The following is a 27358-nucleotide window of genomic DNA, read 5'->3' as shown; positions in this document are numbered from 1 at the left end:
TTACGCATGGAACATGAGCCATGTTAATAATGTGTCTGTTATAGACCAAAAGCTATCAAGTGACAAAAGCTTTCGTTGTGGGTAAGAAAATCACTGCTGTGGTATTGACAAGGAGAAAGTTGCCTGTTACAGTTCCATACAGTACTCTAGCAACTTGATTGTTCAAAATGCAAACTTCAAGATGCTCTCAATAAGCTCAGCCTGGTGACAAAGGGGTTTCCTTCTTGGTGGTTTGTTTTTTCTTTTTCTTTTTCTTTTTCTTTTTGGATTCTGCCACATCATCTCCATGCATATTGTAGTTGACCACTAACCCCTTGGTGTGTTTCTGATTCACTGAGTCAGGACCTTTCTTTTTCTTTTTCCGTTTCACTAGGGTACCTTCCGGAGGTATATCTTCATCAATGTGTATGCGTTCAGAAACACGTTGCATTTCTAATCGAACCCTTTCGATTCTTGCCATGGCCTCGGCCATCTCTACAGCCTCAAACTCTTTGTGTGCCAATTGATTAACATGGTGACTAGTGTCATTCTTTTCTTCAAGCGGGAGACGGCCGAGCCTACTTGAATCCACTTCAAGCAGCGGCTTCCTCGCTCTGCCTGACCGAAAGAGCAATTTTTCGTTCGAAGGACTCTCACATAAGTCAATGGTTTCGTCAGCTATGATTTCGACATTCTCATGGCGATCAACAGCTTTTGGTCCTTGGCGTGCCTCGAGCGCCTGGGCACTCTCAAGAGCCAGATCAACTATGGGTATTGAATCAATGTCGATGTTTTCACTGTTGACATTGTGGTCTGCGTGATGCAATGGAGAGGATGGTCCGGAAAGGTTGTCCTTCTGTCGTATGTAAAAAGGGTCATCATCATTCCGTTCTTTCCGTTCTGCCCGTCGTCTTGCTACCTCCGTTGTATCAACAATGTCATCCGATAGGTTTTGGTACGATGTAGGTTGCAACTTCCCCCATGCCAGAGTCTCCTTCGGGAGCGGTTTTCCGCTAGGAGAAGGCAATTGTACATGATAGAAAAAGTTGAGATCATTCTGACCACAGCAACCGAGACGACTATTCTCTGATTCTCTCAAGATATAAGGTACGTTCTCATCAAGCACCGATTCCAGATCTAAGGTATTTGGTACTGGTACCTTCCTCTGAGCATCGGCAGCAACTGGGTTGAGATCAAGACCAGAGAAGAGCCTAGGAATGGCTGAATATAAAAGTAGAGGGCCCTCGTCCCCTCCAGGGTCTGCTGTGGAAATTGCTTCTGCAGTGATATGGAAAAGTTCCAGAAATTCAAGAGCGCGCTCCTGCACGTCCAAATCAGGATGTGAAGAGAGTTTGTCCAAGAAAATAATAACATTTGCAAGCAGAGTTGATATCTCACTCTGCTTTGCTGCACTCCAAACATGATGGCTTGTTATTCGAACAAAAATTTTGGGGATGGTCTGAAGATATGAAGACAATACTCTTGATGGCAGGGCCAAATTCGATGGATGAATCAACGAAGATAGCACCTGCTCCGGCGTGAAAAGATACTCGGAAAACTCGCCCGCTACCCAGGCTGTAGCTTCTAGTATTGCAACTCCCGAGGCGGGGGTAATTGGGAACAGGGCTGCTCGGTTCTCCACTAAAACCAAGGACTCGGCAGCACGCGTGGCCTTGGGCCTTGCGGTCCTCACCCGGACCGCAACGTTGCGGAGTTCGAACCCGATCTGTGACGCGAGGTCTTCCTTTTCTCCTAAGAATTCGGTCTGTTTCATGGCTCGCTTGTTCCGAGGTTCGTTCAGAGGGGGAATTAGCTTCATAAGCTGGACCAGAACGTCGACATACCACTCAAAGTCAACGATGGCGGAATAAGTATTTTGAGAACACACTTCTAAAATCCGTTTGAGAACTTCTACGCGGTAATCGGCTGGGAGAGCGAGCACTCCATCCTGCTTTTTGTTTGTGATCTCCAATGGTTCTTCAGGGTCTTCGCCTTCAATATCCGCAGACGGTTTTACTTCAAGAGTTAATTTTGCTACTGTTGTGTCTAGTAGAGGGGAAGTTCGAAGTTGCGTGATTAACCGATCGACCACAAGTTGTAAATTTTCATTGGTTACCATCCTCGACACGAGTTGCAATGCCTGTAGCCGAATCGATACGTCGTTGTCATCCAAACAGTCCATAAGTACGTCCTGTTGTTGGGAAACGAGCATTGGATGCGAGAGGGCTATTCTGTTAAATGCGAGGAGAGCAACATATTTCACTATAAATACGGTCAGGGAAGGGTTAATCTTTAGTGAAACGTTTCTGGGCTTACGGTTCGGGTCTTCTCCCAAAACAAGCATCGCACGAAGCTTCTCGACGCATAAATGTGCGATGACCTCTCCCTCTCGGACTCCTTCTGAGCCTTCAAGGATCCCGCCCTGAATAACTCCGTTGATGCACTCGCAAAGAAGGGACATGGCCGACGTTGTTTGGATAATGGTCGTTAGGGGTCGAAGGAGCTTGCGAACGAGTCGCGGCTCCAAGGGCGTTAACGAAGCAAACTAACACGTTTAGCACCCGATCAGAAACGTTTTATGAGAAAACTTACTAGTTTAACAATCTTAATCGCCATCCAATTGTTGCCACCGTCTACTAGTAGTCCGAATAATCTCGGTGCAAGGGGTAGAAAATCCCGGGGTCTCCTCCAACCAAGCTCACACACGACATTTATCACCGCTGCAGTTACGCTGCTATCTTCATGTTCGTCCATCAGGCGCTCCTTCATCTTTGGCCACGCGAGCCGTAGTGCTTCCGGATACACAAGAGAAAGGCGGTAAAGATTAACAACGGATTTTTTTCGAACTGATGGGTGAGAGTGGGAGAGGCGAGGCAGCAGGTCTGAAAGGAGCGACAACGCAAGGGATGGTGATATGATATGAGGCAAAGTAGAGAGAGGCAACGACATTGTAGGCACAAGCGGAGAAACCATATCCTAAGAAAGATTTAAGTATGAATTCAATAAGGAAACTAGCGAGATGAAATATAGAACCTTCTTGAGGAGGTTGGTGGTCAACATTAGGACCTCAGTATCGGGTCGAAAGCTTTGGACCGCTCCAAGATATCCAACTCTTTTTTGAAGATAATTTTGCGAGGACATCACTTCGAGTACATGGAATGCCGCCCACGACATATCGTATCCAAACATCTCAAGGTATATCAATTTAAGCAGGGCGGTCGCCTTTTTATCTAGGAGGAAGATGAGCTGGTATGCTCCGAGACGTCAACGAAAAATACTGACCCATATCCTGTGACTTAATCTCCGTTCGGCATTCTCGTAAGCTATTTTGGATATATTCACCCTCGTTACCCTTGTGATTTCGGAGGCCTCGTATGAGGTCGTAAAGCGACTTCTCAAACCTAGAACAGGGAGAACCTCAAGTCAACAGGTGCTTTCTTAACTACTGACGAGACAAATCTAACTGACATGGCGAGAAAACATTCACAGTGAACACCTGATTGTCTTTGATCGAATCTTTTGACGTCTGACTCCGATTTCGCCTCAGGGAGTGCTCGACATGTTGAGGTATAGCCCGTTTGTCGGTCGTCAGGGAACACTCCGTCATCCGCCGCGACAAGAATGTCGAGGAAAGATAACAATAGCTCACAATAGAACGGAGGTCGCAGGTTTTCCTGGGATTGGCTGACTAATGCTGAACCAAGTAACTAGTTATGTAACTAACTTCGGAGTACATAACTAGTTACTCCGTACGGAGCCGTAACCAGCATGTGTACGGAGCACTGCTGAGTCCAACGTACTCCGTACTCTGTAGTTTTTCGCGGCTGTCCAATCGGACGGGGTTACGGACGCAGGCTCTTTGCTTTCCTACCTCTCCTCCCCTGAATGAACCCTCCCCCTGAAGCTAGAGCCTTGAAAACTGATGGGCATGAATTCGGGATTCCATGCTATGAAGTCCTCTTTCCCATAGAAATATCTCTGTCTGTCTTCAATCTTTGCTATTATTTTGATTATGATACAGAACACCCGATGTTCATGAGATTTGAATCTGTTCTGTCCCCCCACGAGAATACGGAGTAGTCGTTGATGAATTGCAGCCCACATCATAAGTACAGAGCGCAGAGGAGATTGGTTTGTCCTCTGCATAACTAAAACCACCACTCCTTCAGTTTCAGCGGTTATTGCATATTATATGCAGAAATACACACCTATAACCATCCCCCGCTAACCTGTACTTGTCCCAATGAACCGGCACCTTTGCATTCATAACTTATCACTCGACAGATGCTTGGAAAATGACTTCAACGACACCACAACCGTCGCGCCCAACCACGAACCCTCCGTCCACAGTGCTTCCACCTCTACCCACAGGCAAACTAAAAAGGAGCACGCCAGGACCCGCCGATGCGAGAATTCCTGCCACCCATGCATCCTCTACTAAATTGCGCACTCCTTCGGCCGTGAAGACAGCTGCAAAATCTACTATCCCGTCGCCTACCTTCAATAGTAATAATGCTACAGGAAGATCGCCGTCTATGGGTCATATATCAAACAGTCCCGAGAGAGCGGTACGACGAGCTGCTAGTGTCGCTGCATTCCCACATCCTTCCAAAATGGCTAGTCGTGCATCGCTCATTTCCAGTTCTTCGTCTCTTTACAATTTGCCGACCGCCAATTCTCGTCCTTTAGATTCTAGTACCCCATCGGGTGGCTTAAAATCCAAAAAACCCCATAGAATCCATACAGGAATTACGAACAACCCCAATAGTTCTGGAGTTACGGCTTTTCAGGATAGCAGCGGAGAAGACAGTTCGACTCAAACAGGCCGAAGTACAGAAATCCGCTCTTCTACGCTCCAATCGCCGACACCGAGCCGGAGCTCTTCAGCACAGGGATCAACCTATTCTACTAGTGCCACTACTTTTGACGATTGCGATGACAACGGTCGAAGGAGAAGGGAAGAGCCTACCGCACAACCTGGCACAAGCAAACGCGGATCAAAAATGAAGGAAGGAAAAGGCAATGTGATCGTTAGTGTCAGAGTTCGTCCTGATTCCACAAACAATGATAGCAGCAAAACGGAAGTCGAGTGGCTAGTGGACGGGAGGAGATCTTTGGTGTCCTATCGTGGGAAAGAAGGGGGGGACTATTTCTATGGTAAGCCGATACCGATGTTTCAACCCAGCCTCTGGAGAAGCTGTCTCTACTCGTGCGAACTGACCTAAATTTACAGATAATGTTTTTGCGACCCATGATACCAACGCTAAGGTTTACGATGCATGCGCAAAGCGACTTGTTCGTCGCGTTATGGAGGGTTACCATGGAACCGTCTTTGCGTACGGAATGACGGGTACTGGTAAAACATTTTCAATGCAAGGTACAGCCACATCACCCGGAGTCATACCCTTAGCAATCACCGATATTTTCTCCTACATTCGTGAGACCCCTCATCGCGAATTCCTCTTGCGAGTGAGCTATTTGGAAATTTATAACGAGAAAATTCATGATCTTCTCTCTACCCCAGCGTCCGCCGGCATAGGACCGGGCGCAGGGCAACAAGAAGAAATCAAGCTGCGAGAAGATAGCAAGCGAGGTGTATATGCGACACCCTTGAAAGAAGAAATAGTTCAGAGTCCGACGCAGCTACTCAGGGTGATTGCCAGGGGAGACCATGCCAGGAGGACCGGAAGTACCCAGTTTAACGCCCGTAGTTCACGAAGTCATGCCGTGGTTCAAATTGTGGTTGAAAGTCGAGAACGAGGCGCAGCCTCTACCCCGGGCCATGAAAGGCGCACGGGTCTAGTGCCGGGAGGTGTACGGGTCTCAACGCTCAGCTTGATCGATTTGGCCGGCTCCGAGCGTGCAGCTGAAAACAAGGAGAGAAGAACTGAAGGCGCTCACATTAATAAAAGTTTACTCACTCTCGGTACGGTTATTGCGAGGTTGTCTGGTGACAAGGATAAAGCGACAAGCCACTCGGATCGCGATGGAAAGCATCTCCCATACCGAGACAGCAAGCTTACGCGATTGTTGCAACCCGCTCTGTCGGGAAATTCATTGGTCAGTATTCTCTGTACGATCCAAATAGGATCAACAGGAGGTAATACAGCTGCCAATACACACACGAATGAAACATTAAACACATTAAAATTTGCTGCCAGGGCAAAAAACAATATTGTGAGCCATGCAAAGCGTGCGGAAGAGGCTCATGCCGGTGTATCGGGAGATGCAGGTAGTCGTGTTCTCCTAGAACGATATCGGATGGAAATTCAGGCACTTCGGGCACAGCTCGAGAAACAGGGCAAGTCACACGCTGAACAAGAATCAAGGCTGGAAGAAGAACGATTCGAGAAAGAAGCGGAAACACGTCACGAGGAGCAGATGCTAGAAATGCAACTTGCCAGGACGGCGTTGAAGGAACGCATCGAACATCTCAATCGCTTGATTCTGTGCTCAAAGTCTACAGGTGTGAATGCCAGTGGAAACTTTTCCTTAACGGGGCTTCAACTACGTGGCTTTGATTTAAAATCTCTACGTTCATCGGGGTCGCATTCGGCTTTGGGTGGTTTGCAGCTACATCGATCACGGTCAACAACGTCCGTCAAGAGTGGCAGCGGAGCGCCACACGATCAAGGTCCGTCGTTCGGAAGTGGTGATTATGAAGAGGACACTATTGGAGAGTTTGCAGACGGTACCGCCAGCCTGCAGGCACAAATCAATGCACTGCAAGCAGACCTAGCAGATAAAAACCGCTACATATCCACCTTAGAACGAAGGCTACTACAAGCACGGCGTTCAAGTCATTCTCGAATGTCCGTAGGCCTGTCTCAGCTCAAAGCCGGGGGATCATCGCCTTGTGATCCTGAGATTGCAGCGTTACTCCGTGAGAAAGACATGGAGATCGCAGATTTACGTCTTCAATTGGACGATAAGGATAGAATGGTGGCCGCGCTTCGCTCTGCCGCACGCCAGCGTGAAATAGCGCAATTAGCAGCGGAGTCCCTACCTCCTGATCCTCCTAAACCGCCATCCATCCCCCTGCGTGGACATCGGCCGAACCACTTAAGCTTCGAGAGCACCAGCAGCCCAATTATGGGCCCTGCTCCCGCACCTGCAGGTAGCCCTGTAAACCTTCTGTCTCCAACGAAAATAGTGGAAAAGGATAGAGACAAGAAAAGACGAAGTGTGGACGAAATGTCCCGAATGCTTGACGAGATGATTCAAGACCGAGTGGAGAGTGGGCATTTGGTCAAGGGCATGAGAGGAAGCGTCCGCTTGGCCAGCGGACTACGAAAGGAGACATCGTTAGAAGCAACAAGCCCGTCCCCCACCAATGCCCCTCCCATGTTTGAAAGAATAGCAGCTCCACTTCAGGAAGTTGCAGATGCCGCTTTGTCATGAATAACGACCACTTGAACCGCCTGATGATGAATACTTCTTTTGTTTTATCGTGATGACTTATCAACCCTTTATTTTTATTTTTTGCAGTTCTTGACAGTTATGTTTGTTCCTTCTTGTTTGTGAATTTGTGATACCCATTCAATTAATCTGCTTGATGTATATAGTTTGACTCGAGACTTTGGATTATTTACCAGATGGTTATCACCTGTTCTACCCTAGATACGCAACATTACCCAGACCACCTTTGTTTCAAAACTCCTCTTTTTTTGATGATTCTTGCTTCTGGCCGTTATCAGGGATATCTCTGCTTGTCTTGATACAATCCTCCAGCCTCAAGACTGGTTAACTACCCTACATTTCAAGCTTTTGAGCAGTTATAATACACTCCTGGCTTTACTTTGTTTTCCAGAGTCGCAAAAATATGCACTTCACATATTCTATACCATCCATCTATCCATCCACAGGGCTCTAGAGAACAGAGAAGCCACCGCAGACAATCCCATAAGCCACTAACATGTATGAAGCTATTCTCTAGGAAGAAGCAGGAAACCAAAACGAAGAGGTTAGGGGATCAAAGTGCAGCAACAAATTCTCAAGGTAAGTTCTGAAACAATCCCACTGAGGATCTGCAACAAAATGATGATCCTAATTTAGTTCGGTGACAGACAACAATCGTGATTGACCACCTTCAACTTTCAGGCGGGGAGGTCTGAGAAGCACACTTTGAAACTCCAATGAAACACACCCAGGCGGCAAATCATCTGGAGACTCCGCAATTAACATGTGATACTTCTTCGACAGCTTGTGGCACCATTGTCCACATCCGCGAAAGTAATTACTTGGCATGGATTCACAAGCTCCTTGAGTGACCAACCCATGATTTTTGGTTTTCAGTCACTGGTTGATAAGTGAAGAATGTCCGGGTTATCAGTTTTCACTTCTCACATTCTTCTAGGTTATTTTACTTTTCTCGCTCTTTGAGTACGGAATACACTGGCCAAGGAGTCAGTCTCTTCACGGTAATTTAGCAGTCTTGACCTGGCTACACAACTTTCCGTCTATCTTGTCTCTTAGGTCAACCATATCATGCTGCTGCTGTCCTGCCTTCTACTCCCCATGTCAATGCTTGAGAAGAAGCGCATCCTTTTTCATTAACATACAAAGCCCAATCGCTCCTTACCAATCCTTCATTCTGTCAATGTCAGCTGGTGTGTCTGATAATACTGACTAGATCTCTTAATCTTTTCAGAAGGACATCTACTGTGATTATTATCAACGATTGGTTTCAAGCTGGTTCTTCCCTCCACCAGCCTGAAGTGTTTGTTTTTACCTCCAATATAGGTGTCTATTATCCCCGCTTAGTTACTTCCCCCGCCGCTACATCAGCCAGCCCTTTGCTCCTACCACAGAGCACACTTAACAGATGGATATTGTTCTCTACTGAAACAAAACTTCCCATCCCCCTCCATATGTTTGATCCCCGCAAGCTATATACTCATCCGTCCAGTGTATCATTCGTGATAGGGATAACCAAAAGTGCATAAAACTACGGATATGATTATCTCATCACGGCGTGATCCATATGGGATGGCTGTTCGCAGGACCCACACACCAGGCAGCCTTCGGCTGGCTCCGCTAGTCTTGCGAGTTCCGTTCATCAACTCCCCTCTGCCATCACCAAGCCTTCCATCAACATTCCCTCCTCGTGCTCCCAGGTCCTCCGATTTGCGTGTTCTAAAACCATGGTGGCGCTTAAGTCTAATTCTCGGCTGTTGCCTCACCGTTACCTGGCTTACGTTTTCAATTTGGCACATTGAAGGTGCTGCCGTTGCTTGCCAATCGCATGGGGAAAATGCATCCGAAAGTTTTGGAAGCAATACATTACCGGACACTCCTGGACCTATTATGATCAAAGATGAAAAAGGACGGACCCGATGGACAGTCTCAATTCCACCGGATCATATCCTGCCACTGTCTCCCTCTACTTATGCGAGAATATGCATGGAGACGTGGGACTTGGCGGCTCATGTCTCGTTAATAACGAATATTAAGTCACGAACAATTAATGGGCAACTCTATGGATTTCACTACCAGGACAAGAACTTTATAGACATTGTTGATGCGCAAGAACTAGGCCTCCTTCCTAGCAATTACCCTACCCAATTCCCTGCTAAAACAATGGCTGGATTGGGCCGACAGGAGCATAGTACTGAAGATTTACCTCCGTGCAAAAAGTCCTTAACCTTCGTGCTAGAGTCGGATGATGCTGGCTTCGGTGTGGCATTGATGGGTTTATGGATGGCCTATGGACTCGCCAAAGAAGAAGGGCGGGCGTTCTTTATTGATGATTCCAATTGGGCCTATGGCAAATATACTACATATTTCAAAGCTCCACCATTACCGACATGTCATCCTCCATTTATGTCCCAGCGGATACCATGTCCCTTACAGGCGCGTCATCTACTGGTTTCGCCGTCTACCTTCCGCTGGATGTTCAACAAGAATTTCAGCGAACGGTTTGAAAGCCGACATAAAACTGGCGTTGATCGGCAGAAGCCCATATTCTCGCTTCTTCGAACTGGATATGAGAATCTCTTTCTTTTGAGCGACACCGACAATGCGTTTTACAGGAAACGGATCATGCAGCTAAGGACCGATAGGCAGGGGGTTCAGGTTGGGATTCACATACGGCGTGGTGACTGTCACCCTCTAGAATTTCAATATGAAAATTCCTACATTCCCCTGGACGTTTACACCCAACGAGCTGAAGAACTGGTCAAGTCACTCACTGCTCAGTCCCTTTCGCAATCCGCAAAGAACACGACGATCGTGGCCTCTGACGACCCAGATGTGTATCTAGCGCCAGAAATGAGACATGTCCGGAAGGCCCAATCATATATCTCCCTAATAAGTAAATCTACGCTTGGCGCGGCCTCAGCTACACCCAGGCAGCCCGTGGACACGAATAGTGGCTGGGAGGGGGGATTTTTTAATGGCTTATTCTGGTCCCTGGGCTCCCCATTTTCTCGGCCAAGAAGAAGTGATAGTCCACCCCCATCAAAATATCCTACTTCACTTTCTTCTTCCAGCGGTACCACTCATCCCTTATCGGGGCAGAGTGCTGATACGAGCACCTTTCCTTCGGATGATGACCAACTTCACCTCCAGTCCCTAGATAATGCGCTACGGCTACGTGAATTTGTCGGTCGCGCATACATACTCGATCTTGCTGTGCTTGGCTCGTCAGATGCCATAGTATGCGGCGTGAGCAGTGTAACATGTCGACTACTGGGAGTTATACTTGGCTGGGAGAGAGCGATTGGGCAAAAGAGATGGAAAAATGTGGATGGTCCCTTGGATTGGCAAAGCTTTATTTGGTAGTTAAATACGGAGTATCTGACGGGTACGTTATCGGTCCTAGATAACAAGCCCTCACTGTATGTTGGGTATGTATGTACATACGTACGTACGGCACCCATTAATGGGCTCGCTGTCCCATATGACGGGAATAAATAGGGTGCCCCGGGGGATGGGGGTTACCACAACAGCAAATCTCCCTGTTCCTGTTGGTGGGATATTTTCCGAGAACCATTATTTTTTTAGTCCTTGATTTGACCAGGTAGGAGCGCTGAATATGTAACGCAGGACGGTTAACCATAGAAAAGAGACAGTCAACTTAAACACAATGGGCATTTAATATCCCATGACTCAAGATAATCAGTTAATTTCCAATTCCGATGCCCTTTCCGTTGCGAACGTATCCTTCCACTCCTCCCATAGTTTCTGTAAACCGGCGACATATCTGGCATGCAGTTCATCCACGTACGCATCTTCAATGTTATTCTTGTTTCGTTCCTGCATCACTTGAATCGGTCTCCCGACCACAATATTTAACGGCCTTCGATACGGCATCAATCCAACATCATAGTTGAACACGCCCCTGGCATGGAAAAGAGGGATCGTGAATCCCATCGTACGCTTCACTAGAAGCTGAAATTTATGTATGAGGGGATGTTGGTCGGACGCCACTTGTTTATATAATTCGTTCTCCCCGAACGCCAGCACCGGCACAAGATCTGCGCCTGTGCGAATGGCAAGTTTGATGAAGCCCTTGCGTCGCTTTAAGACTAGACGAATCATGTGTGGCTGGGCATCCAGAGATTCACGCGCACCCCCAACCACAATGGTAATTGCTCGTCCCATGCCCTCTCCATCTGCGCCTCCCCTGGAGAGAAGGTTTTCGCAGGATTCGCGAGACACACTTCCTAGACCCATAGCTAGAGCGTAATCGCGATAGAAAGGGAGGCGGAAATTAGAATCTAGGGTAAGTAAGGTATTGGTAATACCGGGAAAAAGCTCGGAGAACCCGAGAGCTTCAGTCGCAAAAGCTGCGAAGGCTCCATGCGATATAATCCCATGGGGATGATATCCGAAAATATATTTTCTCGTTGGTGAAAGAACTTCGGAGCGATGAAGCTTCGCCGGGAAGTATCCTGCGAAATACGTCCAGATTCTAAGCGATCGCAGAAACCGACTCCGCCGTCGTAGAGAGCCGTCAGTGGCCACCTTCGAAAACAGCGAAATATAAATAAGGTAGGGCAGCAAAAGCGGCCAGAATAACGGTATGGCGCAGGAGAAGAAGAAAGCTGTTAGAAATATAGCGATGGAAACGGTGTGATACAGGACCACTAAAGTCTGAAAGCGTCGTCTCGGGCTAATGCTAAGAGGAGCCCACCGAACCCTGGAGTCGAGAAGAGTATGAGTAAGGGGGCCGGGACGCTACTGGCCGTGTTAATAATTCACAGCACGTACCCAAGAGAACTTTCTACCTCTCCAAGCCCAGAAGGGGTTTCGTTCAATAGGATCCTCTTATCGAAGGCTGATGCCACATCCCCCGGGCGTTTACAATGGAGTTCACCATCCCTTTCGGGACAGATTGAACCTGCTCGCCCATCTTGCCAGGTCTCTTCGGTGCTGATGGAACCCCCTCTTGGGGCAGCATCGCTCGGGCAGCCTTTAAGTGGTTGGTGGGCTGTGGAAGGCAAGACAGAGTGCTCATCAATTAAGAGATGGTCGCCATTCTCCTTCAACATACTCATTCCTGACGCTATCCTGTCGATATCCGGCATTGATGTGAGGAAGTTCCGCCACTCCTACTCAGCGTCATTGAACTCTAAAGATAGCATATGGCGTAGCCCTTTGACAGTGAGAAATTTGAGAGCAGAATATTGACGAAAAATGCCTCTGCAGAAACCTAGATATTTTGGGTCACGTAACTGAGTACCTGATGTCAAGGATCGAACAGCGCCAACCGAATCACAAGAGCGTCGATTCTCCTCCAAGCTGCTCCGTAGTGTGGATAACCCGATGATGTCAGTTAACTCATTTTCAGCTGCCTTTGGTCACAAACTTTAATTTACACCTGACTACGGAGCACGGAGTAACCATTTACGAAATAACAAGGTTTGTACCTGGTACTCCGTAAGTGGAAGGATCGATTGTTAACTAAAATTCCTTGGCAAAATCTTGATTTTTTTAACTCGGTACAAACGCCTACCTGCCGCAGCTTGGTGGTGCTAGCGACAGAGCTGTACGTCTAAAGGCCCGAGTGCCAGATGGGATGAGTTAGTTAACAGAAGAGGGCTGAACGTCGACAGAAACTTTAAGGTCCGGGATACCAAACATTTGGATCCATGTTTTTCGATACTCGCGGATGATGTATTCTTTGTAACTGCCAACAGCATCGCTAGCTTCTGCTCTTCTTTGAAATAATCCAGCGCCCCATTGCTCCAACATATCGCACATGTGATTATGGAATCGGCGGAGCATGGTGTCATAATAAGGATGGAGACCGTCACCAAGCCTCCATCCTTCTGGGGGAGGCATCGTGGGAAACTTGACTGTAGCCTCCACAGCACGAACCGCGGCTTCAGTATATTCCGTCTCCAGGGTTGTCTTAACTGCCGCAGTCGAACCAAGTGGATGCAAACCCCATTCGGCACGGATGTTATCTGTAATGCTCCGACCGTGACGAAGCCACTCGTTTCGAAAAGTCAGGTAGTCAAAAACCCCCTGCCGGCGAAGATTAGACTGGAGCTCTGCGCCAAACCTGTAGAGGAGCCATTCATAGTATGAGTGCATTTTGTTGTGTGGGGCCCATACTGCCGGTGGTGGGCCGTCTGGAAGCTTCACAGATTCCTGGAAGGCACGGGCAGCAATGGCCAGAAAACCATTGTGCTTCAGGGCACAGGTTGTGGCCGGTTTCAGGTTGATAGGTTGAGACTGGCCGAAGTTGTCATTTAGATTTGCTTAATGAAACATCACTGATGATGGTGTTCTTACCACTGGAGATGTGGAGTGAACCGGGCTGACGTCCAACTGAAACTTGCTTCCATAAGTGGGAGTATGAGGAGCAAAGAAGCGCTCTGCAAGGCGGCCTTCAAGCCTAGCAAGACCAAGGCCCCCTGAAGTGGAAAGAGAATCATGCTGGGCCATGTTTCATTAAGGTATTTGGGGAAAGAAACTCGTGCCGGACCACTTGGAGAACTGGAAGAACAAAAAGAAGGTTGTGCGAGCAATACTGTTTCATTACTTTGTGCTTGGGTTTAACAATTATAGAGACAACCGGCAAGATAATATGGGTTAAACATTCAACATCATCATATGGCAGTAGCAATGTGTGTTTGGGGGGGGGGGGGGGGGGGGGGGGGGGGGAGTTAAAAAGGTGAATCTGGTTGATGCAGATTTGGCATATGACACGATATGTGATACGTTCTTTACATAGCTGGTGAGAATATTTTATGGTATCAATCCGGGAAGACAGAAAACGGTATAGTAAGCCCACAAACATACATGTCAGAAACTTGCAAGGGAACTTTTCACAGTAGAGCAACAGAAACAACAAGGTTTCAGCTTCCTTTTGCTTCCTTTTGCATGCTTTCTCTTTTATCAAGATACAGCAATTATATAGAATTAAAAAGCGAAGACAAGGAAGGCTTGATACGACATCAAGTCCCAGGAATTTGCGGCTCAAACTGGCAGGCACCGCCTCAGAAAATTCAAGATGTCATAAAAATCTGCAAAAAATTGTCAGCCAATCTGAGGATATACACACGGAATCAAGATATCCATACCTCGTTTAATGACTTAGCGTCCAACAACGCCATCTTCTTCTGTTGAATATAACGACTTCGTATGACTTGACGGCCCAGTGGTCGATGTTCCCTAACATTGATCATACTGTCCCCGTTGATATATCGTTCTCCAGTGGATTGCTGAGCAGATTGCTTGTTGGGTAAGATTCCCTTGCAGCCGATTCGGCCATCGGGGAGCGATTCTTCCTCATTGACCTCATCCATTTTCCTTTTTTTTGGCTTCTTCTTCTTTTCTTTCTTGCGCGATTTGCTTTCACTTGGCACGATGTTCGTACTTTCATCATCGGAGGTTTGATCGGCGGAGTTAATAGTGCCCCGTTCAGATTTAGAGGAGATTGATCTCGAGTCTATGGGTTCTTCCCTATGTCGAGGTTTCTCCTTTCTTTTTTCCTTTTTGGGACGTTTCTGCGTTGTTTCTTGCCCCGACTTCGGGTCACTGGAGTCATCCTTGTTGGCTTGTTCTGCCACAACTAAAGTCCTCGCCGGATCTTCCTTGACCAGGTATCCCCCCGGCACAAAAGCCATGCTCTTCCACCTTCTCTCCACGAAACTGAGAAGTTTGATATCCTCCCTTCGGCGTTGTTCCTTGACCAACTCCACATCACTCTTTCCGTTTAGGCGACCTAATAGATCCTGAAAGGCATCCAGCCCTGTAGGCTCATCTTCTGCAAGTGGATTTCGGGGGCGAGCTCCTAGCCCAAGCGTATCATCTTTGAGCACAACTCGGATATGCGAAGCACTCGCGGCCGTATAGCAGGAAGAGTGGGCAGCACCCGGTGCTCCCAAAAATGCACCAGGGGTCCATCCCTGCGCACTCATAATTCGGTGGCCATATCCTGTGGTTGACCTAGACCATGCTATATTGTTCGGGTCGTGGGAAATTTTGGTCCGTCTATTGGCTGTTATTAGGAAAAAAAGCTGACGATGGGACGTTATGTACGATTTCACTCACTTTTTCGGCCCTGCTAAACCCATGAGGATAGCGGTCCCCAAAGCCTTTGGGCGTAAGGATTTAACCGCTTTACTGTGGCCGGCCGGGGAGGTATAGTCGAGAGCGTCGCAGAGACTGATGAGTGAAGTACTCCGTATGGAGCACAATCAAGCCAGGCACCCCAACCAAACATACATGCGGAATTTGCCCATAATTACGGAGTAACGTGAAGGTGATCAGTCTTGGCACCTGCCAAGATTTCTTCCTCAATCTGGCCGAGCTCCAACCAGGAACCAGAAAGATCGACCTCCAATCATTGGCTCATATGGCTTGAGCCCCGGCCAAGAGTTGTACTCTGTACGGAGTACGGAGTACAGAGTAGAGTACCCTCAGCTCTGCTGCCACAACTACATATCTCTTGGTCTAAACGTTGGTAACATTGAGTAGCTACCGATGACTACGGGAGCAAAGTTTGACTTAAAAGTGAGGATGGGGTAGCCAGTGGTTACAGTATGGAGTACCACCGGGGTTTCATGGTTTCCAATTTGGGAAACGAATTACAGTCATGTAATTAATAGTTACAGAGTACCTCTCAATCATCACAAAATGCAGCCCTGTTCGCATAGCAGGACCCCAGCAATAAGATAGGCCATTGTTTGCTAGATAACAAAGATGGCAAGCAAGCCAGGATTACAAAATGATGCAAAGAGCCTCTCCTCCAGACCCCAAAAGCGCGCTACCCAAGTTAATGAGCGCAACCCATCAGCGGAACCTCCCACATCTATGGCAACTGATTTGCTTAAAGCCTTGAATAAACCTGTAAGTATCTTGTGGATTGATGGATGGTTGTTGAATTCGAGAACCATGCACAATGTACTCCGTACAGCTTGATTGACTACTTGTTCCTACCATAGGTCGAAGGGGCTAAGAGGAAGAGTCGAAGGAAGCTACAAGCTCAGCACAAGGTTCACATCAAGAAAGCGGAAGAGGACATCAATGGCTTGATTAGCCAAAATAAGCTAACTTGGTGAGTGTAGTTGTATCCCTACATTCCTCTCCGCCCGCTTCTAATCAACTAACGAACTAAATAGCTCGGAGGTTAGGAAAGCCCAATTAGACAGGCTTTCCGACCTTGTGGAACAGAAGGCAGAACTTGAAGCCAAGATTATCAGTCAACTGCAATCCTTAAATTACCTCTATAAAGCTGCAACCAGGTGAGCTGCGTTGCTGGCTGCAAGAGTTATTACTATCCATAATCAGATGTGGAAATTGCACTTGTTGACCTCAAATGTTCAGACTGATGTGTTTAATTAGCTTTGATAAAGAGGTAGAAATAGTTATGTGAGATATGGGGTGATCAAAAAGTAACAATCTTAGGTAAATGATATTGGGCTAAGTTAAGCATTTGGTGATAAGAGAGAAATTGGTGTTGTGTTTCAAGTCTTGCCAGAATCATCTTGATACCAGCCTGACACTGCAACAGGTGGAAGAAGTGACTAAAGCTAGTGCCCTTAGCCAGTACTACTTGACATCTTGATCGGTAGGCCCTGCGGTGCATGGGTCAGACTTAGCCATTATGTGTGGAGACAGCATTAGCGAGAAAAGTGCCGGATATGGCCACCAAAATGGGTTGGATTTGGCCTCCTATCCACCAGACATTAAAATTGTGTAATCCGTAAAGTTGTTGCCTTTTGTATGTGTATTAGCTATAGATTTCTTTTTTTTTTTTTAAATAGGGGGATTGCTTTTTAACTTAGCTACTTTAAACTGTATGGTGTAACTATGGTGTACAAACATCCTCCGCACATACTTATTCCCCTGTGACAGCGCGCTCCTATCTTTAGCCTGGCTGATACATATTCTGTGGCCACATCCCAACATATTCATGCCACTGATTTAAAGAGTTAACTACCTAATCATACCAGTGCAAAAGTCCAGATGATGAGTTATGCTACATGCAAGAAAAGTTAGACATTGCGCGGTTGAGGACTTAGCTACAAAAGTGCAAGTCTCCTCCAGGTCAGTTCTTTCTTCTGCTCGTTGCTCCAGGACAGCAATCACCCAGTAATTCTTTCCACTTCGCTGCCACTAATGGGATATTCACCGGATTCAAAATAAAGCATTCTACCCTTTTGGAGAGGAGGCTAACTCTTGTCGTAAAAGAGCAGCATACATATTCACTAGCAGAGATGTCTCTGCGGGTTCTTTGTCAAGACCACCCTCGACGTTCTATAGCTTTGGTTACCCCTGATGGCCATGCCCTTATCCTAGAGTATTCACCTACCTTTTCAGAGTCGATACTGTCTACCGACTCTGATTCCAATGTCCTCTCACCCCAATGCATCGTAAAGTTCTCGAGCGCCTCTTGGAAGCACACAGAGCACCGGTTACTTGGGATCGGACATGGCACTCTTGGCCTTCTTACCCTCAACAATGATGTGTTTCTATGCATCATTTCGAGCTCAGCCAGTGCAGCGAGCCCCAGACCTAAGGAAACTGTTCGAAAAATCACAAACGTCGACTTCTGTGAGGCAATATGTCCATAGTCACGCACAGTCCTCGCTAACAGGGTCTTGTTAGACTGCCTCAACCGTCCGGATTACGACGATGCACTAGGATTTTACCAAGAAAATGCCAACTACGCTCATTATTCCCAGGAAAGTGACTATGGTACTGCTTTTCAAGGGAGAGATGTAATAACAGAGGATCCTTTTCTGGAGCTTAAAAAGCTATTGAGTGATGGTAGCTTTTATTATAGTACAGACTTCAACTTGACGAACCGAGTACAGGACCGGTAAGGACCTGTCCTTGCATTCCTTCTACCATATCTAATCGCCTTTACAGAATCAATGATGTCGCCTTTGATATCGAAAGGCTAGACGAATCATTCCTTTGGAATTCGTACATGATTGGACCACTCCTACAATTTCGGAGCAGACTGGCGGCTCACGAACGACATCTCCTTGATTCAACCCAGATTCTTTCCTCAGTTATTCGCGGTTTTGTCCAGAGCATGACAATTCCTTCAACCCCTCTCAAGTCCATACCAGCAGGTCTCCCAGCTACTCTAACTTTAATTTCACGACTCTCTTCACGAAGAACTGGCACAAGATTCAATTCCCGAGGCATAGACGATGATGGCCAAGTCTCCAATTTTGTAGAAACAGAGACGATTTTATGGACTCCCCCCGGGATAACATTCTCTTACACCCAAGTTAGAGGCTCGGTCCCTATCTTCTGGGAACAAACGCCTGGCTTAATTCCAGGCCAGCAGAAGATTCAAGTTACTCGGTCTGTGGGTGCTACCCAACATGCATTTGACAAACATTTTCAATCTCTTCAGCTGAACTACGGTGAGGCTCATGTCATAAACCTGCTGAGTGCAACAAAGCCGGGAGAACTGGAGTTATCTGAAAAGTTCCGCTATCATAGCCGACATAGCCCTTTACGAAGGATGTCCGAGAAAGGGGCACCTTCTGAGCATCATCTTTTACGATGGACCGATTTCGACTTCCACGCAGAAACTAAAGGTCCTGCTGGCTACGAGAACGCCATGCTTATAGAGCATAAACTTGGCTCTTCCATTGACAGGTTCGCGTATTTTCTATCCGAGGACCCTAATGGTGACACTACGCCACGATCAAAAGTCGATGAAGGCAAATCGACAATTATTCTTCATCAGGAGGGAGTATTTCGCACCAACTGCCTCGACTGCCTTGACAGGACAAACCTTGTGCAATCGCTGATTAGCGTCATGGTGCTGGAGAGATTTCTTATGCAGAATAGCTACACCTTGCCACATGAGTTTTGGGGGAGACATTCTACTCTATGGGCTGACAATGGCGATGCCTTATCAAAAATCTATGCTGGTACCGGAGCATTAAAGTCATCGTTCACTAGACATGGCAAGATGTCCATTGCGGGGGCAATTGCCGATGCAAGGAAAAGCGTTACCCGGTTATATGTCAATAATTTTATTGACAATGCCAGACAGAACACCATAGACATTTTATTAGGTGCTTTGACTGGACAAACTGCGGTCCATCTTTACGACCCGGTGAATGATCATGTTATGGCAGAGCTAGCAGAGAGGTTTACTGAATTCTCATCCACTAAAACGGTTCGGATATGGGTTGGGACGTTTAATGTCAACGGTAGACCCTGCGATGCTAATGAAGACCTGGGTCTTTGGCTTCATGCTCACCTTGCCAAATTCCCCAAAGAACCAACGCTTGCAGCAGTTGGCTTTCAGGAAATTGTTGACCTGAGCCCACAGCAGATTATGTCTACCGATCCGAGGAGTCGCAGAATTTGGGAAGAAGCTGTCAAAAAGACTCTGGACAGAGAAACATCTCGAAGGGGGACCAGCCCATACGTACTTCTAAGAAGCGGACAGCTTGTAGGTGCGGCGTTATTATTGTTCGCGAAAGAAGATGTATTGAGAGAAATTAAAAATGTCGAAGGCAGTGTGAAGAAGGTAGTTAATCTACTCTACTAGTTCAAGTTAATAGTCACTGACAGCAATTTCTAAGACCGGATTGTCTGGAATAGCCGGGAACAAAGGCGGGTGTGCCATCCGCCTTGAGTATTCCAATACTAGAATTTGTTTTCTCACTGCACATCTGGCTGCCGGATTTGCCAACTATGAGGAGAGGAATAGAGACTATAACACCATTGCCCATGGGCTCAGATTCCAGCGCAATCGGACAATAAATGATCATGATGCTATAATCTGGCTAGGCGATTTTAACTACCGCATCGAGTTGAACGACAATAAAGTCAGATCTCTAATAGAGAAGGGGAGCCTCGAAGAGTTGTATGAAAAGGATCAGGTAACAGCTCTCCCATCCAACAACATCAAATACATAAATTATCTTGCTAATTTACCCGTTGTAGCTCAATTTGCAAATTAGCGCTGGTGTCACGTTCCAGGACTACTTCGAAGGCCCAATAACGTTCCCTCCCACATATCGATATAATAACGGAACGGATGTATATGACACCTCGTAAGTTTAGGCGTATGTACCGTAGATTCGCCTTTCGAGACTGACTTTTTTTGAAATTTAGGGAGAAGCGGCGTATTCCGGCGTGGTGTGATAGGGTCCTTTGGAAAGGGGAAATTTTGAATCAAGTTGAATACAACACTGCTCCTTTGAAATTCTCGGATCATCGACCCGTATATGCTGTCTTTGAATGTGCGATACTTACTGTCGACGAAGGATTGAAGGCGCGGTTAAGCCACGAACTCTATGAGAAGCACAAGAAGGCAATCGAGACCACTAGTTCGCATTCAGAGTCTGGGCGTACCGAAGAAGTGGGATTAATTCGTGATGTGTACACTCCTCCTGGCCTTCCACCGGCTAGCTCTGATCGACATAAGTGGTGGCTCGACGATGGTGAGAGTGATGTCTGTTCACTAGCGAGGGAATAATTGCTAACTCGAACAAGGACTGCCTATAAGGTCATTGGTAAAGCCGCCTACGGACTACATCAGGAGCCACTATCCAAGTTCGAACCCCTTTTTGGCACTCACAGAACGTGACCGGGTCCATCCATCCAACCCTAGCAGAAGTGATAGGTCATCTAACGATGCTAAAAGTGCAAGTTTGCCCCATAGACGCTTGGCCTCAAGTGATAATGTCGCACCGTTAAAAAGTGGCATTTTGTTGGATTTGGATTTCACTGAGTATGGAAACGTATTGCCTCTAGCAAAACGGGAGACCAGTGCTATGCAGGAACTCGTTGAGCTCTCAGAAACACCCAAGAAGAAAGGTCCGCCAGTTCCCCAAAAGCCTCCTTCACTGACCAAAAATCCTGTCGTCGGCCCCAGGTTTAAGGGAAAAGGCACAGCAATGGCAACAAGAGCTCTTGGAGGGAGGAACGCTGATGACAGCACGTATAAGCTTCCTTTCGCCGCTCGACAGGCAGACGATGGGCTCCAAAATATACCGTATCGGAACGGAGGAGCATCACTATCAGGGAAGTGGCCTGATATGGAGGAGCCCCATGCACGGGGTTCATCTCCAAAGCATAGAACCGGACCTGATATAGCTGAACTACTGGACTCGGATGTGGACACAGGAATGTCCAGATGGGAACCGCTTGAGCCAGGGCGATGATCATGGCATTGACGTTTCAGCATTGAACATGCTCTTATCGCAATTAAAAATGTGTAGAACACGAGATATAACAAACAATTCATTTGTTTATCCTATAGACCCTGCTCGCTTCGTTTGGTAGTCACCCGACCTTGTCAAACCTGGCCCACTATATGGTAAAGACCGGGCCGCGTACTTCATAAGAGACCCATCTACTTTGTAAAATCTTGGGCTTTCAAGCTTTGCTAGCATCTGCATTTATAGATTTAAGCTCCTGGGCTAAAGTACTGCATTTACATCTTGTGGGCGGATTGTATTGATGTATGTATATTAGTTGCAAGGATCAAAAACATTTCAGGCTAAGTAGAGTGAAATTATGGAGCACCTGGTGATGCAGAAAGGCATGTATGTATGTTCATACATGTTCGCAACAAGGATAATTTATTGATCCTTCTTCCGGGCGAATTATCCCAAACATATTTGGTGCGTGTCGCGGTTTCTCAGTAACAAACCGGATGCCTTGCATGCTACAATTTTGTTGGCGGACGCCGTCACCGGGGACGATGATCAGCCCAGGGGACATCGGCGGGAAGGTCAAGGTCGAAAACAGATACCGTGCTTCAATTAGATTGATCATATCTTTGTGCTTCTGTATTGAAGGAGCCCTGCTCTTATTTGCCGAGGCTTAGAATCACCGATTTCCAAAAAAAAAAGGTCGTGAAGACGGCCAAATGTCGCCATCATTTCGGTAGGAGTCCTCCAAAATCAAGCCTACGAGCCGCATTCTTGAAAGGTCCTTCATCTGTTACGCCGCCTCTTCTGCTCAAATCATTGCCCATCTTCTTTGCACCTCCAGCTTTGCGAGGTAAATTTTCTTTTCTAGTTGGCCTGGGTTCCGCGGACCACCACGCATGCTGTAATATCTGCTTCGCAGTACTGCGATTTCGTGGATCAAGTTTTAACATCGACGATAGCAAGTCTGCTCCAAGGTGTCCCACGGTGGGAAATTGCCGAAGGAAGAAATCCCTCCCTTGCAATGGGACAATTTGGTTCTTTTCAACGGGAACAAAGTTGGGCAATTTCGTTACCCCCGGCCAGTTATCCTCGGTGGGTGTGCCAAACGCGGCGCAGATCTTGGATATCTGATCCAAGTCTGTATTTCCTGCAGCGAAGGGGACGCGGAGGAGTAACTCTGCAAAAACCATTCCCATAGACCATACATCTACTGCGCCAGAGTACTGGCGCGCCCCGTAAAGAAGCTCTAGTGGCCTATACCAGCGCGTGATTACCTGGTGAGTCATATTTAGGCGAGGGTCTGCGAATGATCTGGCCAGTCCAAAGTCCGCAAGCTTAACTTCACCGTCTGATGCTATTAGCAGATTGTTTGGTTTGATATCCCTGTGTAAGATGAAATTCTCATGACAAAACCAGACTGCGCGGCCGAGCATGCCCACCCAAGCCTTGACGTCGGCAGCGCCGTACTGAATAGCGCTGTCTTTGATCAGCATCTCCAAATCACCGAGCGGTAAATATTCCAAAACCAAGTTTAAATTTCGATCTTTGGACGAGAAGACGGCATGAAGAGCAATTACGTTGGGATGAGACAGTTCCTGGAGATATTTCACTTCGCGTATTGCATCCATTGAGAGACCATCTTTGTATTCGGTATTGACTTTGATCTTCTTTATTGCGACGAGTGAAGAAGGATCGCTCCGAAGGTGGCCAAGATAGACAATGGCATATGTGCCTTCCCCTAATTTTTTGTCTTTTGATCTGTTAGAAGAGGAGAAGAACGATGACGGGAGAACGTATGGACCTCGCAAGCAGAAAAATGTCCATACCTTTGACGTATCGATGACGGATTTCTGCATTTAATTGCTCTGCAAGCTCTGGTTCGGACCCTTTCGCCTTCCCTTCCATAGTTATGATCGCAGGCACGGATTCCGCCGCTCCACCTGTCGTTGTGCGGCGCACTGCCAGCGATTTTGCATGGGAGGTGTTGGGCGATGTCGCAGTCCCAACATTTGGCGATCGCGATACGGGCGGTGAGACCGCCATCGACTGTCAAAGTCCTGTGAAGGTTGGCGCAATGCTATGAAATAACACCCACTCGTGACGGCTCGCGACTTCAGGTTTGTGGGCTTGTAGACCACCACACTCGATTCAAAATTCGCCCGGAAGCCATCGACGGATTGTCCATGTAGGCAATGCGCAGTTATGAGATATAACAATACATGGCCGCGCTCGTCTTGTCGAAAGCCTCCGTTAATACTCCGCAGGTGACTTGGAAACAACTTCCGACTTTGAGAGTTTGTGTTAGGTAATCCAACCAGCACCTCGCTCACGTGACCCACATAGATTAGCCGAGATTCCCCTTTAGGTAGCTTAGTGAATGACAAGCATACGAGTCCTCCATCAGTTTGGCCTCCGGGCCGCCCAACTGGACAAACTATTTTCCATCGAATCCCGGAGATTAGGTTATTCCGTTTCATTCCCGCTTCCCTCACAAAATGCATCGAGCTTTTATCGAAGCGCGACGAGTAGACAGCGTTTACACCGTTGGTATTGAGGGTCATGAGGATTGAGTGTTTTCTCCCTTCTTTTCTAAAGTAACGTTGAAAAAGAGTTCCGTCGGACCTTGAATTGTTATGAGTCATACGCATTGAATACGCATCAGATCTTTGAGATTCGCTCTCCTAAGAAACGAACCGCCGGACCACCGTCTCGCTGCCGTTCCTCATGGCAACTGGCAAATCTGCTCTTAAACCCCTTCTCTCCTTCCGCCTTCCTGGACTCCTCCAAACCTCCCACCGATGTGTGCGCTATCTCCATAAAGCCGTCCGGCGTGGCTTCGTCCCGTCTCCTACCCCTTTCGTCCCAGATACGAAAACATTCCTCACCCTTATTGGTCGCAACATGTCCCAATACAGTGATAAATTAAGTTCTTGGGAGCAATTATTTACAATCTCATCTCAAGAGCTGCGCGAGTTGGGTGTAGAGCCTGCCCGCCAAAGACGATACTTGCTTCGATGGGTTGATAAATTTCGGCGTGGAGAGTACGGCGTTGGGGGGAACTTGGACCATGTCACTGATGGCGTCGCGGAGCTACGTGCTGTTGAAGTTCCGCGGGAGCAGATTCGCGCTACCGATATCACCACAGGCAGGGATACCGGCACTCATTCATTCAGCCTGGCTGGTACCGCTACAACCTCCCCGGGAAGCAAATGGGTGATTGTCAATCTACCAGTGGGCGAGACGGAAGTGAAAGAAAACATGTTTTCGATTAAAAAATATTCCGAAATCAAACTTCATCGTGGAAATAAGATAAAAGGACCGTATGTCGAGCTGCTTCCTGGCGCGAACGGCAGCGCGGCGAAAATTACGGTACAGGAAGGTATGTGGGAGGATAAATTAGGTCGGAAAATTGATGGAGGTGAAAGAAGACGAGCAGAAGTGCGAGCAAAACGACGAATTGCGGAGTCGAAGAAACAATGAATAAGCGCTGAAGTTGTGTTGGATGGCACATTTCTTTTGTACAATATGTGAATTTACTATAACATTGGATTGGACGGACTGTTGCAAAAACGATTAGATCACTTAGATTGGCTGTACTCCGTACTTCATACTGTATCTCATTTCCTGTTAGTAATGCAGTTAATTTTATGCAAGTAGAGAGAGAGTTTCGACACAAATATTATACTTAACATATTACAGCGTCACATAATTAGGAACGTCTATCTACATACACACCATTGGTAAAATGATATTAAAAATTAATACGACAGCTGAGATAAAGTAGAATACATGAGCAGAGATGGTCATTGTTTCGAAGACGGTTTGCGTTTCTCCCAAGCGACCCTCGGGTTGCCTAGAGGTTTTGAAAACAAGGACTGGGAGTAATGTCAGTGAGATCGTGCAGAGCTAAATAGAAGGGTTAGGCTTACCGAATAATCCGTATCAGGAACTTCCTTATCACCATCGAGTTTTCTCAACTTCAAAGCTCGTACCAGTGCTGCAGTGATCGTTCCAAGTTGTACATACGCAAACTGTTCACCAATGCACCGATGTCGACCAGAACCAAATGGTAGATAGGGGCTATTTGCACCTTTACTAACTAACCCGTAACCATAATCAACTTTCTCTTCGGCCGCTTCGTCCTGGACTCCAGTTGCATTGACACCTCCCCCTTTCTCCCAGCGATGGGGGTCCCATAGCATAGGCTCAGGGAAGTAGTCAGCCATACGTGACGGAACTCCTGGGGCTGCGAGAAGGTTATGGGAAGTTGGAACCACATATTTCGTTCCATCTACAGGCATCGGAGACTTCACGGCGCGAAGAATTGAGTGAATGGGTGCGTGTAGGCGTAGTGTTTCCTTGATGACATTTGAATGAAGTTCTAGGCGCTGAAGAGATTCGTACGTCAACGGGGGAAGATCTGGACCGAGAACTCGGAGCTGTTCTTGGTACAATTCCTCAAGGATATCAGGGCGGCTTGCAAGTCGGAGGACGATCCAGGAACCCGTCGACGCTGAGGAGTGTTGTCCAGCCATTAACAAAGCAATCATCATATGCGCGACTTCAACGTCCGGCACCGGTGTTCCGTCTTTGTAAACAGATGACATCAAATTCCACACCATGTCTTCAGAATCTTTCTTTCCACCAGCTTTGCGTCGTTCGCGAATTATGTCCGTGTAGACTTGGGTCATCTTCTGCTGGGCCCTGTCCCGCTTGCGGTTGTGCGGAAGGGGAGCCCAAGGAAACATAAAGTTGATGGCGGCGAAACCCATGTCGAGATCGGCGTACAACTCAGCGAAGCTCGAGTCGAATTTATCTCGGACTTCCTTCCCTTGGAGGGATCGAGACGCAGTGTAGATTGTAATCTCGGCAACGGATTTTGCAACATTAAACACGCCAGAGTCTCCTTGAAACGCAGGCGAATTTTCAAGGTAGCTTTCGACTTCTCTGGTGATAAGGGTCACGTAGGATCGTAACGCCTCCGAGGTAAGACCAAATTTGACAAACTGTACGGATAAGCCGAAATCTTGCAACTAGAGACAAAAGCAGATGAATTACCTTCTTCTGTTCCATCAGCTTAGCATTTGGGCAATCATAAACGACATGTCTGCCAAAAACGGGGGTAGTCAAAGGCGAGTAGACTTCTTCGGCGCAAACATCCTTTAGCTTTCCATTGAGGATGAAGTCATTACCCTTCGTTCCCAGGAAAACAGTTGTCTTCTTTCCAAGAAGGATGAAGGTGAATATGTCACCATACTACCATCACAAGAGGATTAGAATTTAAACTTGAGCTCCCGGGAATGACACAGACGCACCTTCTTCTGGCATGAAAAGAAGAATTTATAGGGATCAATACCATAAGAGATCGTGCTTCCAATGATTGGAAACCAATGAAAGACTACCGGGGGCTCATTCGGATTCTTAAAGAAAACCTGCTTTAAAACATTGACAAACACTGAGAGCGTAAGGAAAGCACATATTCCCAACAAGACCAACGTCCAGAGAGATTGGCCCGAGCAGGCCTTAGAAACACCAGTCAGGACATTCGCTAGCAATCCCATTTTTGCAAAGATATGCTCTGAGAGCGATTCACAACCTCTCTGGTGAGCTGTGGCCTCCGGAATGGGGGTTGAAGATCGTTAAAAAGAATAATCATCATATTCCGAGAAACCAGGGGGAACCAGCCCAGGCGTAAGAATACGGTAACATCGTTACAGTGCCTGGCCACCTGCCAAGAAGCTCTTCCCGTGATCGAGCCTTACTGGTCTTGGCTTAGCTCG

The 27358-nt window shown here is 47.2% G+C and overlaps 11 protein-coding genes across 11 annotated transcripts; 5 read left to right on the top strand and 6 right to left on the bottom strand.

The window, feature by feature from the left end:
- Window position 1: 1 nt before the first annotated feature.
- APL5 (AP-3 complex subunit delta) lies at window positions 2-3749 on the bottom strand (the record flags this gene model as incomplete). Its single annotated transcript, XM_066125822.1, has 7 exons — window positions 2-2241; window positions 2296-2524; window positions 2572-2955; window positions 3013-3209; window positions 3262-3380; window positions 3448-3663; window positions 3733-3749. 7 exons carry the CDS (start codon window positions 3747-3749, stop codon window positions 197-199), a joined length of 3207 nt encoding a protein of 1068 aa, XP_065981906.1. The 3' UTR covers window positions 2-196.
- A 247-nt stretch (window positions 3750-3996) lies between these two features.
- D8B26_008342 (uncharacterized protein) lies at window positions 3997-7380 on the top strand (the record flags this gene model as incomplete). The annotated part of the gene is made up of 2 exons (XM_003068105.2): window positions 3997-5136; window positions 5213-7380. The coding sequence occupies exons 1-2, from the start codon at window positions 4275-4277 to the stop codon at window positions 7378-7380; spliced, it is 3030 nt and encodes a 1009-aa protein (XP_003068151.2). The 5' UTR covers window positions 3997-4274.
- Window positions 7381-8934: 1554 nt separating this feature from the next.
- D8B26_008341 (uncharacterized protein) lies at window positions 8935-10761 on the top strand (the record flags this gene model as incomplete). The annotated part of the gene is made up of 1 exon (XM_003068104.2): window positions 8935-10761. The coding sequence occupies one exon, from the start codon at window positions 8935-8937 to the stop codon at window positions 10759-10761; it is 1827 nt and encodes a 608-aa protein (XP_003068150.2).
- Window positions 10636-12727, bottom strand: DGA1 (diacylglycerol O-acyltransferase 1). The gene is made up of 2 exons (XM_003068103.2): window positions 12193-12727; window positions 10636-12121 (listed from the first exon to the last, which is right to left on the bottom strand). Exons 1-2 carry the CDS (start codon window positions 12507-12509, stop codon window positions 11098-11100), a joined length of 1341 nt encoding a protein of 446 aa, XP_003068149.1. The 5' UTR covers window positions 12510-12727; the 3' UTR covers window positions 10636-11097.
- A 270-nt stretch (window positions 12728-12997) lies between these two features.
- Window positions 12998-13875, bottom strand: D8B26_008339 (uncharacterized protein; the record flags this gene model as incomplete). Its single annotated transcript, XM_003068102.2, has 2 exons — window positions 12998-13662; window positions 13723-13875. 2 exons carry the CDS (start codon window positions 13873-13875, stop codon window positions 13006-13008), a joined length of 810 nt encoding a protein of 269 aa, XP_003068148.1. The 3' UTR covers window positions 12998-13005.
- A 239-nt stretch (window positions 13876-14114) lies between these two features.
- PXR1 (telomerase inhibitor) lies at window positions 14115-15652 on the bottom strand. Its single transcript, XM_003068101.2, has 3 exons — window positions 15487-15652; window positions 14514-15426; window positions 14115-14456 (listed from the first exon to the last, which is right to left on the bottom strand). The coding sequence occupies exons 1-3, from the start codon at window positions 15507-15509 to the stop codon at window positions 14439-14441; spliced, it is 954 nt and encodes a 317-aa protein (XP_003068147.2). The 5' UTR covers window positions 15510-15652; the 3' UTR covers window positions 14115-14438.
- Window positions 15653-16097: 445 nt separating this feature from the next.
- Window positions 16098-16943, top strand: D8B26_008337 (uncharacterized protein). Its single transcript, XM_003068100.2, has 3 exons — window positions 16098-16284; window positions 16380-16492; window positions 16557-16943. Exons 1-3 carry the CDS (start codon window positions 16138-16140, stop codon window positions 16681-16683), a joined length of 387 nt encoding a protein of 128 aa, XP_003068146.1. The 5' UTR covers window positions 16098-16137; the 3' UTR covers window positions 16684-16943.
- Window positions 16944-17633: 690 nt separating this feature from the next.
- On the top strand, window positions 17634-21629 carry INP52 (inositol polyphosphate 5-phosphatase). Its single transcript, XM_003068099.2, has 7 exons — window positions 17634-17991; window positions 18046-18259; window positions 18310-19942; window positions 19998-20297; window positions 20362-20471; window positions 20533-20861; window positions 20914-21629. The coding sequence occupies exons 1-7, from the start codon at window positions 17655-17657 to the stop codon at window positions 21582-21584; spliced, it is 3594 nt and encodes a 1197-aa protein (XP_003068145.2). The 5' UTR covers window positions 17634-17654; the 3' UTR covers window positions 21585-21629.
- Window positions 21630-21943: 314 nt separating this feature from the next.
- Window positions 21944-23840, bottom strand: KIN28 (TFIIH complex serine/threonine-protein kinase subunit kin28). The gene is made up of 2 exons (XM_003068098.2): window positions 23405-23840; window positions 21944-23328 (listed from the first exon to the last, which is right to left on the bottom strand). Exons 1-2 carry the CDS (start codon window positions 23619-23621, stop codon window positions 22304-22306), a joined length of 1242 nt encoding a protein of 413 aa, XP_003068144.1. The 5' UTR covers window positions 23622-23840; the 3' UTR covers window positions 21944-22303.
- A 431-nt stretch (window positions 23841-24271) lies between these two features.
- On the top strand, window positions 24272-25180 carry D8B26_008334 (mitochondrial 37S ribosomal protein mS41). The gene has a single exon (XM_003068097.2). The coding sequence runs from the start codon at window positions 24303-24305 to the stop codon at window positions 25056-25058; it is 756 nt and encodes a 251-aa protein (XP_003068143.2). The 5' UTR covers window positions 24272-24302; the 3' UTR covers window positions 25059-25180.
- A 201-nt stretch (window positions 25181-25381) lies between these two features.
- Window positions 25382-27199, bottom strand: ERG11_2 (Lanosterol 14-alpha-demethylase; the record flags this gene model as incomplete). The annotated part of the gene is made up of 3 exons (XM_066125821.1): window positions 26637-27199; window positions 25508-26584; window positions 25382-25453 (listed from the first exon to the last, which is right to left on the bottom strand). Exons 1-3 carry the CDS (start codon window positions 26649-26651, stop codon window positions 25382-25384), a joined length of 1164 nt encoding a protein of 387 aa, XP_065981905.1. The 5' UTR covers window positions 26652-27199.
- Between the last annotated feature and the right edge of the window lie 159 nt (window positions 27200-27358).

This window comes from Coccidioides posadasii, chromosome 5, assembly GCF_018416015.2.
Source record: "Coccidioides posadasii str. Silveira chromosome 5, complete sequence".
Classification (NCBI taxonomy): Eukaryota; Fungi; Ascomycota; class Eurotiomycetes; order Onygenales; family Onygenaceae; genus Coccidioides; species Coccidioides posadasii.
This window is presented reverse-complemented; position numbering and strand designations above follow the sequence as displayed.